We start from the raw sequence: 12,914 nt of genomic DNA on the forward strand, positions 1-12,914 counted from the left end.
GATAATGAAACACCTGTATATTGTAAATTGACATTTTCATCCAACATTTTTTGGGAATGATTCTTAAGGAATTAAAACACTGTTTAATAAAATAAAAAATACATTGGATCTGACATTCTGGTAATAAAGGCAAACATTTCATTTTATTATTCATCTGCACAACAGAGGTCAGAAGATCTCAGTAACTCTACTGAGTAGCACTTAATACAGTAAAACTCTGGGCAACTACAAAAAAAATCCTGTAGAACAATGATTTGCAAACTGTTTAGCTGTATTCTTTATATATACACATATAAAAAGAAAAAGACAAGGTTTTCCCCAAAGCAGTGAAATTAACAATCACTTAAAATACTTCATTTTTTTTTTAAAACAAAAGAAAAAAAAGTTTTAATGGCATAGCCTTGCAAACCCTTCTTCCTGTGAGTATTCAAACAAGTAACTCTACTGATTGCAAAGGGAGTGTGTGAGTAAGGACTACCCATAGCAGGAAGGGTTTGCAGGACTAGGTCTTATCATATACAGAAAGAATTATGTTTAGAACAGATATATTTTTTTTAAATAAAATCCTATGAAAGTGCAAGACTTAAAAGAGTGAAATATTTCTAAACAAAATAGTAACTGGTATAAGACCTGTTTCCACCAAAGTGCTGCATCACACACTACTGGCCATCTTGCATGCAAAAATGCCCCTGGACAAACTTTTCAATAGCTGTCTAATACGTATGTGGTTGTGTCTTGGATGGTGAATTATCATTATCCATCAGAGGCATTTTTCCATACAGGGCCAGCTGCAAAGGGAAACTGACTGGGATTGAACATTAGCTCATTGTTGCTGAAATAATCTAAAGGAACTCCAGATTTGTAGTCTTTGAGTCTCACTCAGATCTTCATATTATATATATATATATATCTCAGTGTAAATCAGGACTACATCCACTGAAGTCAATACAATTACACCAGTGTAAACGAAGGGAATTAGAAATCAGTGTCAGGCCCTTTGCATATGACTCTCAATGAAATAAAGATCTGATTCAAAGTCCATTGATATCACCCAATGGGAGTCTTTTCATTGACTACAATGGACTTTTGACTAGATCAGGGTGGCTAACCTGTGAAGGAGCCAGAATTTACCAATGTACATTGCCAAAGAGACACAGTAATACATCAGCAGCCCCCCCATCATCTCCCATCCCTGCTCCCAGCACTTCCCACCCACCGGTGCCGATCAGCACCTCCCCCTCCCCCGCTTCCCTGGACCTCCCAATCAGCTGTTTCGTGGCATGCAGGAGGCTGTGGGGGGGGGAAGGGGAAGAGGAGGAAATGAGGGCACAGCAAGCTGAGGGGGGTGGGAAGGGGTGGAGTCGGGGCACAGCCAGGGGTTGAGCAGTGAGCACCCCACAGCACATTGGAAAGTTGGTGCCTGTAGCTCCAGCCCCGGAGTCGGTGCCTATACAAGGAGCCACATATTAACTTCTGAAGAGCCGCATGTGGCTCTGGAGCCACAGGTTGGCCATCCCTGGACTAGATCATAATGTGTAAGTACAGCAGCACCAGGTCCTGCAAACAATTTTAAGAATGTAGGGCACAGATATATATTTTAAATGCTATCCTACATACTATATTTTACCACTTGCATTTGGAGAGTTATTCCCAACTCTTCCTAAAATCCTACTAGAAACCCTGTATAAAGCTTCCGAATAAACCAGAGCAGGGATTTTAAATTACATTCAAGCTAGAACAGTTTTCAGTGGAAATCTTCATATTCACAGTAGGAGGCAAACCTTTTTTTTTTTTTTAAGTACAATTTTATCTCAATCATACCATTGTGACTTGCTGGATATGAACCACTAATTTAATTCTAAATAAAACCTGTATATTACAATGATTATCTAGCCCATTTCAACTTATAGACCACTTCATAAGAGACAAGTACTTGCATGGACTGTATCTCCTCCCACTCCCAGTTCCCCACAGTTTGATTCTCACTATATTTTATTCCGCACACCCAGAGGAAATGTGGTGGAAGTAGCACATAGGGTCATGTGCCCCCTCAGATTTCCGCCAGGGTTGATATGCCCTACCCTGAACCCCGCATACCAGAACATTTAAATTGTGCCCCCCCACTATGAACAGTTATGAGTAGTCTCTGTGAAGACCCATCAAGGAATATGCCCACAGATCACGGATCATCGGTAGACTATATTTTAAGTACGTTTTCTATCATCCTGTTCTGGATATTTTACAACATTATACATTGTAATTTGATAAATTGGAATAATCTCACATCCCTTTACGAGCATCAGCAATGAACTGAAACATTTTTGTTAAAAAACAGTCTGAGGTTCCCAAATCATTAACAAAAGTCCATCTCAAGTTTCAAGTTACAAATAAATATATGTTAATACAAAATAGTAGCAAAGTCACTTCCTCTTGTATTTTACCTGCCAAGCCTATTGCATTTTTCCTTAACTGCGGCTAGTATTTTTTCAGCCTGTTGTACCCAACGTAGAACCATCCGCATTTATGGAGTACGTAGGCAATAATCAAATGTATTCACAATTGTAATGTCACATGGTATATTATGGTAATGATTTGGGATCTCAAAAGTTTCTATGCATTTATTTTAAAAAGCATTTCAGTTCATCATTAGGTAACGAACTTTAAAGGATTTTTTTTTAATTGCATCACCAACAGGGCATGTGTCTCAAAGTACTAACTTCCTCCAGCTCCCATTGAAATAAATGGGAGCTCAGGGTACTTGGGAAGATCTTGACACTGTGCAGGATCAGATCTATGGATGCATTAGAGACTGGGACTACCGTTATGAAAGGAAAAAAACTTTTTCAAACAGATGTTCTAAAAGCAGTGATCGGGTGGAATTTCCTCATTGTCTTCTCTGAAATATCTTTAAATGATAGCATCATGTTCATCACTGTAACAGAAACATGGTAATTAATCATTTGCAAAAGCATCAATGCTCTACAAGACAATATCAAAAGTTTCAGAATGTCATGACGCACTTTACTGCTAGCAAGGTTTATTTGCTACTAAAGGCACTCATCCTGGCAAGTGCTGAGCACCCACAATGCCTGTATGGGATTGTCTGTTACTCAGTGCTTCTCGGAACCAGGCCTGATGTTAAAACACTTATCTTTCACCACATGCCTTAAGCCTTGCTCGACATACAAGACATTGCAGTGTTTTCATATTTCATTCATCTAGCTAAGTAACTACCAAAGTTCACAATGGGTACATTTTATTCTGTCCTCCCTTGCCTATATTAGTGATTGAAGCTATTCACTATTACTTTCTCTTCTACTCTCAAAAATGAAATTATTTAAAAACAAACAAGACAATTTTCTAGTGTTAATCCTACATGAATTTATGTACTGGATTGCATTTTTTTAAATAATGGTTTCTGAAAACCCCAATCCAAAGCAGATACCCTTTTTGGGGCAGGTAAACATTTTGAAACAAATGGCTAATAGTGTTTTGTTTGTCCAAATAATACACTTGGGCTCTGCATGTCTTGTTCACCCAACACTCCTGTGACTTAAATTGCTATTACACATCAACTGTTTTACTTGGTGTTTTATTTACTACCCACAAACATTACCCCAGCAGTTACACAAACTAAGAGAAACAACAAGTATGTCACCAAAACATAAAGAGAACATTTTTTCTTGCTGCACACAGGCCCAATCCTATATTCTTTGGATATCTGATGCTCCCTTTTTGGCTTTAGAAAAAGAATGGCTCTATTGACCCCCAGATTGTACACTCTTCAGGGCAGGGATCATCTCTTTGTTACGTTTGTAATGTGCCTAGTACAACTGGGGTGGGATCTATAGGTCTTACTGCAATATAAATAATTATTAACAACAACAGAATTTTAATATAGGGCATTCCAGTAACAAATTTCTTGATGTGTAATAATTGCCTGCGTTAGCTGCTTTGCTAATGATGGAGCACTTGCAATCAAAATAAAATATCTGATGTATAATAATGGTTGAAGGCAATGAGAGTTTTGGTGGCAGATCATCATCTACCTTACTTCTCTCCAGTCAATAATTTTGAAATTTTATCAGAAAAACAATTAAAGTTTATTTAGCCTGATTTGTCTCTATAAACCTGCATCGCTTCTTGCTTACGGTTGTGTTATCCTTTTCAACCTTGACTTTTGGAAGTGCTGAGCATCCAAAACTCCAACTGAAGTCCAGGAAGGAGCCGCTGGTGCCCAGTTGCTCTGAAAATAAGGCCCTTGATATCTGTTCTTTATATTTTCTCCAATTTCTTCTAGATTTTCCTAACATTTGGATTTAAAGATGCCAAATGGCAACTACCAGGACATCACTTCTGAGAAACCCTGTTTTTTTTCCTCCTAATTGTCTAATGCTTTTCCAGCTATCCACACCCCTTTCAAAATAGATTTTACTTGTTTGATAGGTTCATTAACCGCCTTTAATTTCCAGGGTGCATTTAACTCAGATTCACTAACTGGTATATCATATGTTCCAATCGATCAAGTACCTCATTTTACCTGCTTTTTATCAATAGCTATTTTGACAATGTGGTCATTATTTCCTAAGTGTCCACACAGGTCTAACAAGAAAAATAAAGACAAGACAGTTTTTAAAAATGGAGGAGAGTAAAATCAGAGAGGAGTATTCCATAGAGCGATTCTTGTGAAAAGACAGGGGCAACTAGCACTACAGTGCTTTGAAAAGCAGTATTGCCAACTCCCAATTTTGTGACGACTTCCAGAAGATATGATGTTATTCTCAAAGCCCACCCCCTGGAGTCATGTGAGTACATGAGGCATCTCAGCTTTCCTTTTAAACAAAGATGTTTCTAGTCCTTATTGTTGTGGAGAAAAAGTTAAAAAGCACTAATCAAAAGACTCAAAAAAACAAAAGGCAAAGAAAAAGAATGCCCATTTTTAAAAATTAATGATTTTAAGCTAATCTTATGATCTTGGGAGGGTAGGGGGGCTGAAACATGATTTTTGAATGCTTAGGATTGGCATACTGGGAAAAGAATGACTGAAAATAAGAGCTAGTTGATGACTCTTGTATGTGCTTCTTTGTTTGGAAGGGGGCTGGTGGAGGCTGGATGAACAGTGGGGTGTTGGAAGAGTCACTGTTGATAATGAGGGGGTGGAGCCATGACTCAATGGATCCTGAGACTAGCAAACAGAATTCAAAAGAGGGAGATGTACCAGAATCCCTTGACACTATCAAGTTCTAACAAGTCACCTGAAGTAAAACAAACACCTTCAACTGACATGGAGAATGGAAACCATAGGGAGTAAGGTAATCCAGTGTAAAGACGTTCCAGCTTCTGTCCCAGAGGGTCTAACACCCCAGGGTGAGATTACAGTTTGGACAGTAGTGCACAATGAAAAAAGAGCGAAGGCAGCTTAGTAAGAAAAGCAAAAAAGACATTCTCTGAACCTATACAGTTGAAATATGTCCTGACAAAATAGCTATTGTTCCCCTACAAGAAGGAGAAACATATCACTAATAAACCAAAAATATGCAGTAGCTTGGTCAGTGACTAAGAAACAAGTACTGCATGGGATTAAAAAATAAAGCAAAGGCAAGTGATCCTAATTAGTGACTCTACAGCAAGGAACCTAGTCCAAAATGTGACCCATATAAAGAAACAGGCACCAGGATGAAGGATCCTAATATTTAGTCTTGCCATGAGTGCAGGGGACTAGACTAGAAAGGTCCCTTCCAAGCCTATGATTCTATGATCTGGTAATGAATGTGATGAAAAACCTAGAAAATGATAGGGACATTTCCACTAAGTCTAACCCATATAGGAACAAGTGAAGGGAGTGTTAAGTAAGAAACAAAAGACCAAGTTATCTGACTTCAGGGATTTGGGAAGAGACCTGAAGGCAGACTCTATACATGTGATCTCTTGGAAAGTCAAGAGTAAGATAGGAGACAAAGCTGGGGATGGGCCTATATTGTAGAGGGGAGGATTTGAGGTTCACTTCAACATTTTCAAACATGAGTGCCTCAGGTTAGGCTTAAGTTTGTAAATGTTGGCTACAGATCATTGGAATGCTTTCTGTGATGAGGGGTGACTGATTTAGACAGTCTCTGCTTAAGCAGATGGTGTAATAAACCCTGGATTCAAAACTGGCTTGTTAGCCAGTCCGTAAATTATGGTAGATTGTAAGAAGGAAAGAGGGACAATTTAATTCCAAGAATCTGGCATGCGAATCCAACACATCCAGGATTGATGTGGTGGATTCACATAGAAAGCTGAATTGCTCTACTACAGAAAATGAAGAAGAAAAAAATACCATCAAAACAGTCTATACGCAGATGGAAAGGAATGAGAAACTAGGAAGAAGAAATACAAGTGTCGACAAATGGTAATTTATTGACCATACAGCTACTGGAATGTCACCACAGATAGGTACAATAAGTACAGGAGGGATAGAGAGGAAAGTAGAGGAAGAGTAGCTATATGCAGAATACCAAGAAATGATAGGACTGGTGAGTGTGCAGATGTGAAAGAGAGATAAGGGTCTGGGTGAGAGAGAGAGAATTCTTCAGGCATCAGAGTTCATGGAAGAAATATTCAGCAGTGAAGAATTCTAGTAAATATTAACATGCAAAATTCTGGAAGAGGGCTGGAGGTTCTAAAAGGCAGCACAATGACAGCATAACAGTAATACGCAAAAGAAGAATGCAGAGAACCAGAGATGATCAATATATTGTTCTGAGGAACTTCTCAAAAGATCTGAAGGTTAACACCTCCACCCCCCAAAAAACCCAACCCTAACCCTGCAGTGGAAATGGAGAAGGAAGTGGGAACAAGATTAGAATCAGTCAGAACTTTCAGGGACATAAACAAGGACAACAAAAAAAGCAGAATGAATGAATTTAGACTAGCCAAAGGGCAGGGTAGTAAGAAAGGATTTTACAGAACAGATTAGAATTATTATTTATTTGCATTACTGCAGGGCCTAGCATAATGGTGCATTGTGCTAGACAATGTACAAACAAGTAGCTTAAAATCTAAGCAAGAAAATCCCCAATAAAGATAGGCCCCATGAATAAATGAGGATCAGTTGAGGAGGTGAAACTGATGAAGGCTCTAAGCGGCTGAGATACCGACCTGCCTTTTAAAAAAAAATAAAAAAATCTCCACTGAGCAAGAAAGTAGAGCATTTTCTTCTCTTCATTTCCAACAAGAAACTAACAAATTAAAAGGGGAACACGCCTCCAAAAAACTTACATGGTTCTGTACTGAACACCTCTTCTTGAGTGATATGTTTTACATCCAACGTAGAGAATGGCTAACATTCCAAGTGTCAGCGCAATGCCACCAAAAAAACTGCCCACATCAAATCTGGAGGTTCTGGATAGCACAGCTGCAGATTTTGCCGTGGCTAAGAAGAAAACAAAAAGACAGTTTTTATGACACTTGTAACTTTTGATGTAATGTACTGTGACTGTAGTTCTATCTGTCTAGGTTCTTATATACCCTCTGCCCAATCATCACATCATCTGAGGATCTCAGGTGACAACTTTATACCGTGCTGCTGGTAAAATATCAACCAACTCCACTGAAACCCAGAGCCACATTCCTGGAGTGCCAGATTCTGGCCAGCTTCAGCACATACAACGAGTGAGGAGGATGGCACTAGGAGCCACTCTCCTCCCTTATACACTTGCACAGGAGTTGACAAGAGTACAACTGGCAGGCAACTCCCTCTACCCCCACACCTCTTTCTGCTCCAGTCAGTGGAGCTGGCCAGGCATGGAGTGGAAAGCGCGACAAACTCTCTTCAAGGTTGGTACTTTCCAGAGATCCACAGGAGAACTGGAATTTTGGAACAGCAAACAAACCGATCAATCATAATTGAATATTAATGTCCATAGATTCCTGCACTAGGATACATTTTTACCACACACTTTTCCTTATAAACTACTAGTCTACCTGAATCAAAACTCATAGGCTTAACTCCTAACTCAGTGGGTTAGGAAAACTGAGTTTCCCACCTGTAGATACAGCTATTCAGCCCAACAGAAACCTGCACAATCATCATCCACCTATGACAGATTCCTGCCCCAGATATCATGCGCCTGGATAACCCACCCCACACCTTCACCCAGGCAGATTCCAATTTCCGAATGGTTTAACTAATTGAACATCCCAATCAAAAGATGCAATTTGAGCTGATGTGGCCAACCAAATGTGCCATGGCACCTGCTGAGGTTAACAGGCACTGCCCACATTAAAAGGCTTCACCTAACTTGAAGCACATGATCTGTTTATAAGTGTCAATGATGAAAGTAGTTTGGGTCAGCAGCTGCCTGCTAGGAAACATTGACTGACAGCTTTATATTCATATGAATACAGGTTGTCAGATGTGAAGTGTAATTCACTCATTGTGGCACTCTTTCCTCCTCTACTGGTGCCCGGCCACACACAGGGGTTCATGAGTCTGTTACAGTCTTGGCTAACAGATCTTTCAGCTCAGGCAATAGAGGCTCATGTGTTTAGATCTAGCAGTCCTAAATTCAACCCCTGCCACCAATGACCCATCCAGAGGCCTGGTGTTAAATAAGCTCAGTAGGGCCTATACTTCCTACATGGAATTGTTATGCACAGGAGTTGTATTGGGCGAAGAGAGGTTATTTAGAATATAAGTTGAGTTCAACTGGACATTTAGATTTGGCACTTATGATGAAATCCTCTCCCAAAATGAATTATTGCATTCAAAGAAAACAGAACTGAAGGAATGACAGAAATACAGAAATGGAGTTCTTTAGCCTCCTGAAGAGTTCCTGTTGTCTACTATAACAGGCTTCCATCCAACATGGCTCTCATTTAGAAGAGAGAATGGCTTATCTATTTAGCCAACAAGTAGAGTCTTTCTTGGCTTCACTGCCAGCACACTAACTGAATGTTAACTGTGTAACTGTTGCAAGATGGTAAGATGGTGTTGTCATTACAGTTTTTCCCTGTTATAGGCACAGAGATAACTCTTGGAAATTCTTCTCCAGCATCTAGAGGTTGTAAGCCATCAACTAATTGAACTCAACAAGTGTGACGGGCTTAGCTGGTATCAAAGAATAACAGAAGCTGGAGATAAGAGAGACTTATCATATTATCTAATGTGTGTCACCTTTCCAATGCACAGTTGTTACGCATTTTGTTTGTACTGATGTTTTTGTTGATTTCAATTTTCATAGCAGTAGAGAGAGGACATATTTTGGTCATATGAAGGTCTGATGAACAGCTGCTAAAAAAGTACTCTACTGGTAGGTCAGTATAAACAATCTAATCCACCATGAACAATCAAGCCATCATATCAGTTAACTGTTTTTGTAAAACACAAGTGTTTCTGAACTCAAAATACTGAGTCACCACTAACAGTGTATGAGATATAATTCCATTCCCTAATACCTCAACAAAAAAACAATCAAATCTTACATTAACCTTTGAGTATACTGTCCTTACGTTAGCTTGAGGATTGGATTTTCAAAATGTCTTAAAGCAGGAGGATGCCCATTTCAAAGTTCCAGGTAACATTTTCAAAATTGGCTTAGAGTCCTAAGTTCTTGAGTCATCTTAACAAAACTTCCTTCTTATTTAAGTGTTGACAGGTCAGAATCTGACCTCAATTATACCTGTGTAAATCTTTCTGTGGAGTTACTCAAGATTTACACCAATAACTCAGTAGATTCTTCTTTCTTTTAAGGAAATTTTCAATGCTACAGTTCGTAAACAATGGAAAAACATGTCTAAAATGCCCAATCAGATAAAACTACAATTAACTGTAAGTCTGGCATGTTTATTTCCTGAATATGAATTCACAAACATGTTGTGCCATTTAAAAACCTCAAATGCACATTGGGTCAAATGGCCTTTTCCTAATGCTAAAGTAACCAAAGATATTTAGAGCAAGCTTTCAAGACTGCAGAGCAATGCAGATAATAGAAGAATATAAGTTAGCATACTGTGGGAAATAGGCAACAGTCTATAGTACGTACCTGTGACGGAGCTGGAAGGAGACATAGTCTTGGAAGTGGTCATTGTGACACTGGCTGTTGATTGTATGGTTGATGTGAGTTTTGAGGTGGTGGTTGAAGAAGCTGTCTGGTTGGTGGTGGTTGTCTGGTTGGTGGTGGGGGTTGTTTGGGCGGGGGCTGTTTTGGTAGAACCTATGAACAGTGTACAATAATGATATCACATGGAAAATTATATTTAAAAAGATGATGCTAATTGTGAATGAAATTGCAGCTTTTGATTAACACTATTTTGAAAGATTCCCTAAGTCAAAAATAACTATTTTTGCTCCCTTACAAAATGGCAAACTATCCCTTCAGAAAGGAGGAATCACGTTAATCACTCTGGGTGTTGTTCTGCTCTCGTAGGCACCTACGCTCTGCACATTGTTATTGTGTTTCAGAGGCCACCTACCCACGTACATTTCCTAAATTGCTAGTCCCCAGTGCTGACCTCCACAAGTGGGTGACAGGGCCCTCTGCTGTTTAATCTGCTCTGTCCTGTGCCTAGCTAGAGCCCACATTCGGGAGTTCATTATGCATGATGCATTTCTTCATCCTGCTTTTTCTTTTTCTTAACTTGAGCTCAGAGCCATAACAGTGGATTGGAGGTAGTAGGAAGAGAGGTGAGTTTGACTTCTGCAAATTGTTAGCAACAACTGTTCACTTTCATCTGTGTCCCATTAACATCTGAATTCCAAAGCGCTTGTGAATTCAATTATGCTCATGTCCATTAGATGAGAATATTATAAATACAAATATTATGGTTGTAAGGCCCCCTCACCCAAAAAAGAGGAAAAATTCTGATCAATTTCACAACTGTACTTCAGAAACTCTGCTGAATTCAACAGAATTAATCTGGATTTACACTGATCTAAATGCGATAGGAATCTGGCCTTGAAAAACAATTTTACTATAAAATACCAGTATATTTACATTGCTCTAATTAAAGTCTATGGCGAAACTCCAATAGGCTTCAGTGATTATTCCTAAATTCGTAAGTTCCTCTTGAAGATGATACTCACTCTACTTAAATAGCAGGTGTGTCAAACCTTGTTCATATAAAGATATTTCTGTGCCCAACCTTACTCCTAATTATGACCTCAATTTAGGAAAGTAAGCCCAATCAGGAAAGCCCTTAAGCACATGCTTTACTACTGAAGTTATGCAGGTGCTTACATGCTTTCCTGAATCAGGGCTTTGTGTGAGAGATTGCAGGACTGAGATCTTTTGGAGTTTTCAACATGACAAATCTTAAATTAATCATAGAACCATGGGACTGGAAGGGACCTTGAGAGGTCATCTAGTCCAGTCCCCTGCACTCATGGCAGGACTAAGTATTATCTAGACCAGGGGCTGGCAACCCTTCAGAAGTGGTGTGCCGAGTCTTCATTTATTCACTCTATTTTAAGTTTTCACATGCCAGTAATACATTTTAACGTTTTTGGACGGTCTCTTTCTATAAGTCTATAATATATAACTAAACTATTGTTGTATGTAAAGTAAATAAAGTTTTAAAAATGTTTAAGAAGCTTCATTTAAAAATTAAATTAAAATGCAGAGCCCCCTGGACTGGTGGCCAGGACCCAGGCAGTGCAAGTGGCACTGGAAATCAGCTCACGTGCCGCTTTTGCCATGCGTGCCATAGGTTGCCTACCCCTGACCTAGAGCAGTGGTTCTCAACCTATTTACCACTGTGGGCCAGATATGCAGCTCTCTGTGTTATGTGGGCCGCATCCACACAATATATATGCTGCCTGTACAGCTACCAAAAAAGGTTTAGTATTTGCTATATGACAGCAATACGATATACATCTTTCATTTCAACGCTGGCAAATGTCTACCAAGAGCATTTTAAATCAGCAAAATGAGTCAAAACATTAACTGTTAAAATTAATTAATTTACTGTAAGGGTGGCATTGCTTGGTGTATTGCCACCCCCACCTCTGTGGGGCTTCTGGCAGCGTGGCTGTGCTGAGCACCCGGAGAACACGGTTGCAGCGCCTGCTTGCAAAGATGGGGAACCCTGCCTGGTGCCAGGTACCCTACAGCCAGGGACTCTCCTCCATATATCCAGCCCCCTCCATCCAGGGGCTGCTCTCAGCCAGGTAATACCACCCCATCACCCAACCCCATCACCCAGACCCCACCAACACTGGGCTGGCACACATACCTGCCTGGTAGAGCCAGGATGCCCTGTCCAGGGCAAAACGCCCACCTTCATAGGGACTGGGAAGCCTACTCCAGCTGATGTCACTGAACCCACAATTCTGCAGGGTGTGAGGGCGCTGAGCACCCTGGCCTCCTGCTAATGCTGCTGTGCCCAATCCTGCCAGGGTGGGGGGCTGACGCCACTGGGCCTGATCCTGCATCACCTCATTTTTACACTCCCCCCACCAGCTCTGCACCTGGGGCAGGTGCCCCGCATGCCCCACCCTAGTTTCAGCCCTGATGATGTCACATGGGCTGCAGTTATGTGCTGACTGGGACGTAAGTGGGCCATGGGTTGAGAACCACTGATCTAGATCATCCCTGACAGGTGTGTGTCTAACCTACGCTTAAAAATCTCCAATGACAGAGATTCCACAACCTCCTTAGGCAATTTATTCCAGTGCTTGACTATCCTGATAGGAAGTTTGTCCTAATGTTCAATCTAAACTGCCCTGGCTGTAATTTAAGTACATTGCTTTTTGTCCTCTCCTCAGAGGTTAAAGAGAACAATTCTTCTCCCTCCTCCTTGCAACAACTTTTTATGTACTTGAAAACTGTTACTATGTTCTGCAATTTTTTCTATCTTCCCTCAGACCTCATGTTTCCTAGGCCTTTAATCATTTTTGTTGCTCTTCTATGGACTCTTTCCAATTTGTCTACATC

At 40.2% G+C, this 12,914-nt stretch overlaps 1 protein-coding gene across 1 annotated transcript in view; it reads right to left on the reverse strand.

The window, feature by feature from the left end:
• Positions 1 to 2,458: 2,458 nt before the first annotated feature.
• The window catches only part of TMEM123 (transmembrane protein 123), a 31,688-nt gene continuing 21,232 nt past the window's right edge, over positions 2,459 to 12,914 (reverse strand). Inside the window, exons 4-6 of the mRNA XM_039519781.1 lie at positions 10,026 to 10,196; positions 7,261 to 7,414; positions 2,459 to 2,932 (exon numbers count right to left, since the gene is read on the reverse strand). Of these exons, the coding sequence (XP_039375715.1) occupies positions 2,908 to 2,932; positions 7,261 to 7,414; positions 10,026 to 10,196 (350 nt within the window). The 3' untranslated portion in view covers positions 2,459 to 2,907. The remainder of the gene's footprint in view (positions 2,933 to 7,260; positions 7,415 to 10,025; positions 10,197 to 12,914) is intronic.

This window comes from Mauremys reevesii, linkage group 1 (assembly GCF_016161935.1).
Source record: "Mauremys reevesii isolate NIE-2019 linkage group 1, ASM1616193v1, whole genome shotgun sequence".
Classification (NCBI taxonomy): Eukaryota; Metazoa; Chordata; order Testudines; family Geoemydidae; genus Mauremys; species Mauremys reevesii.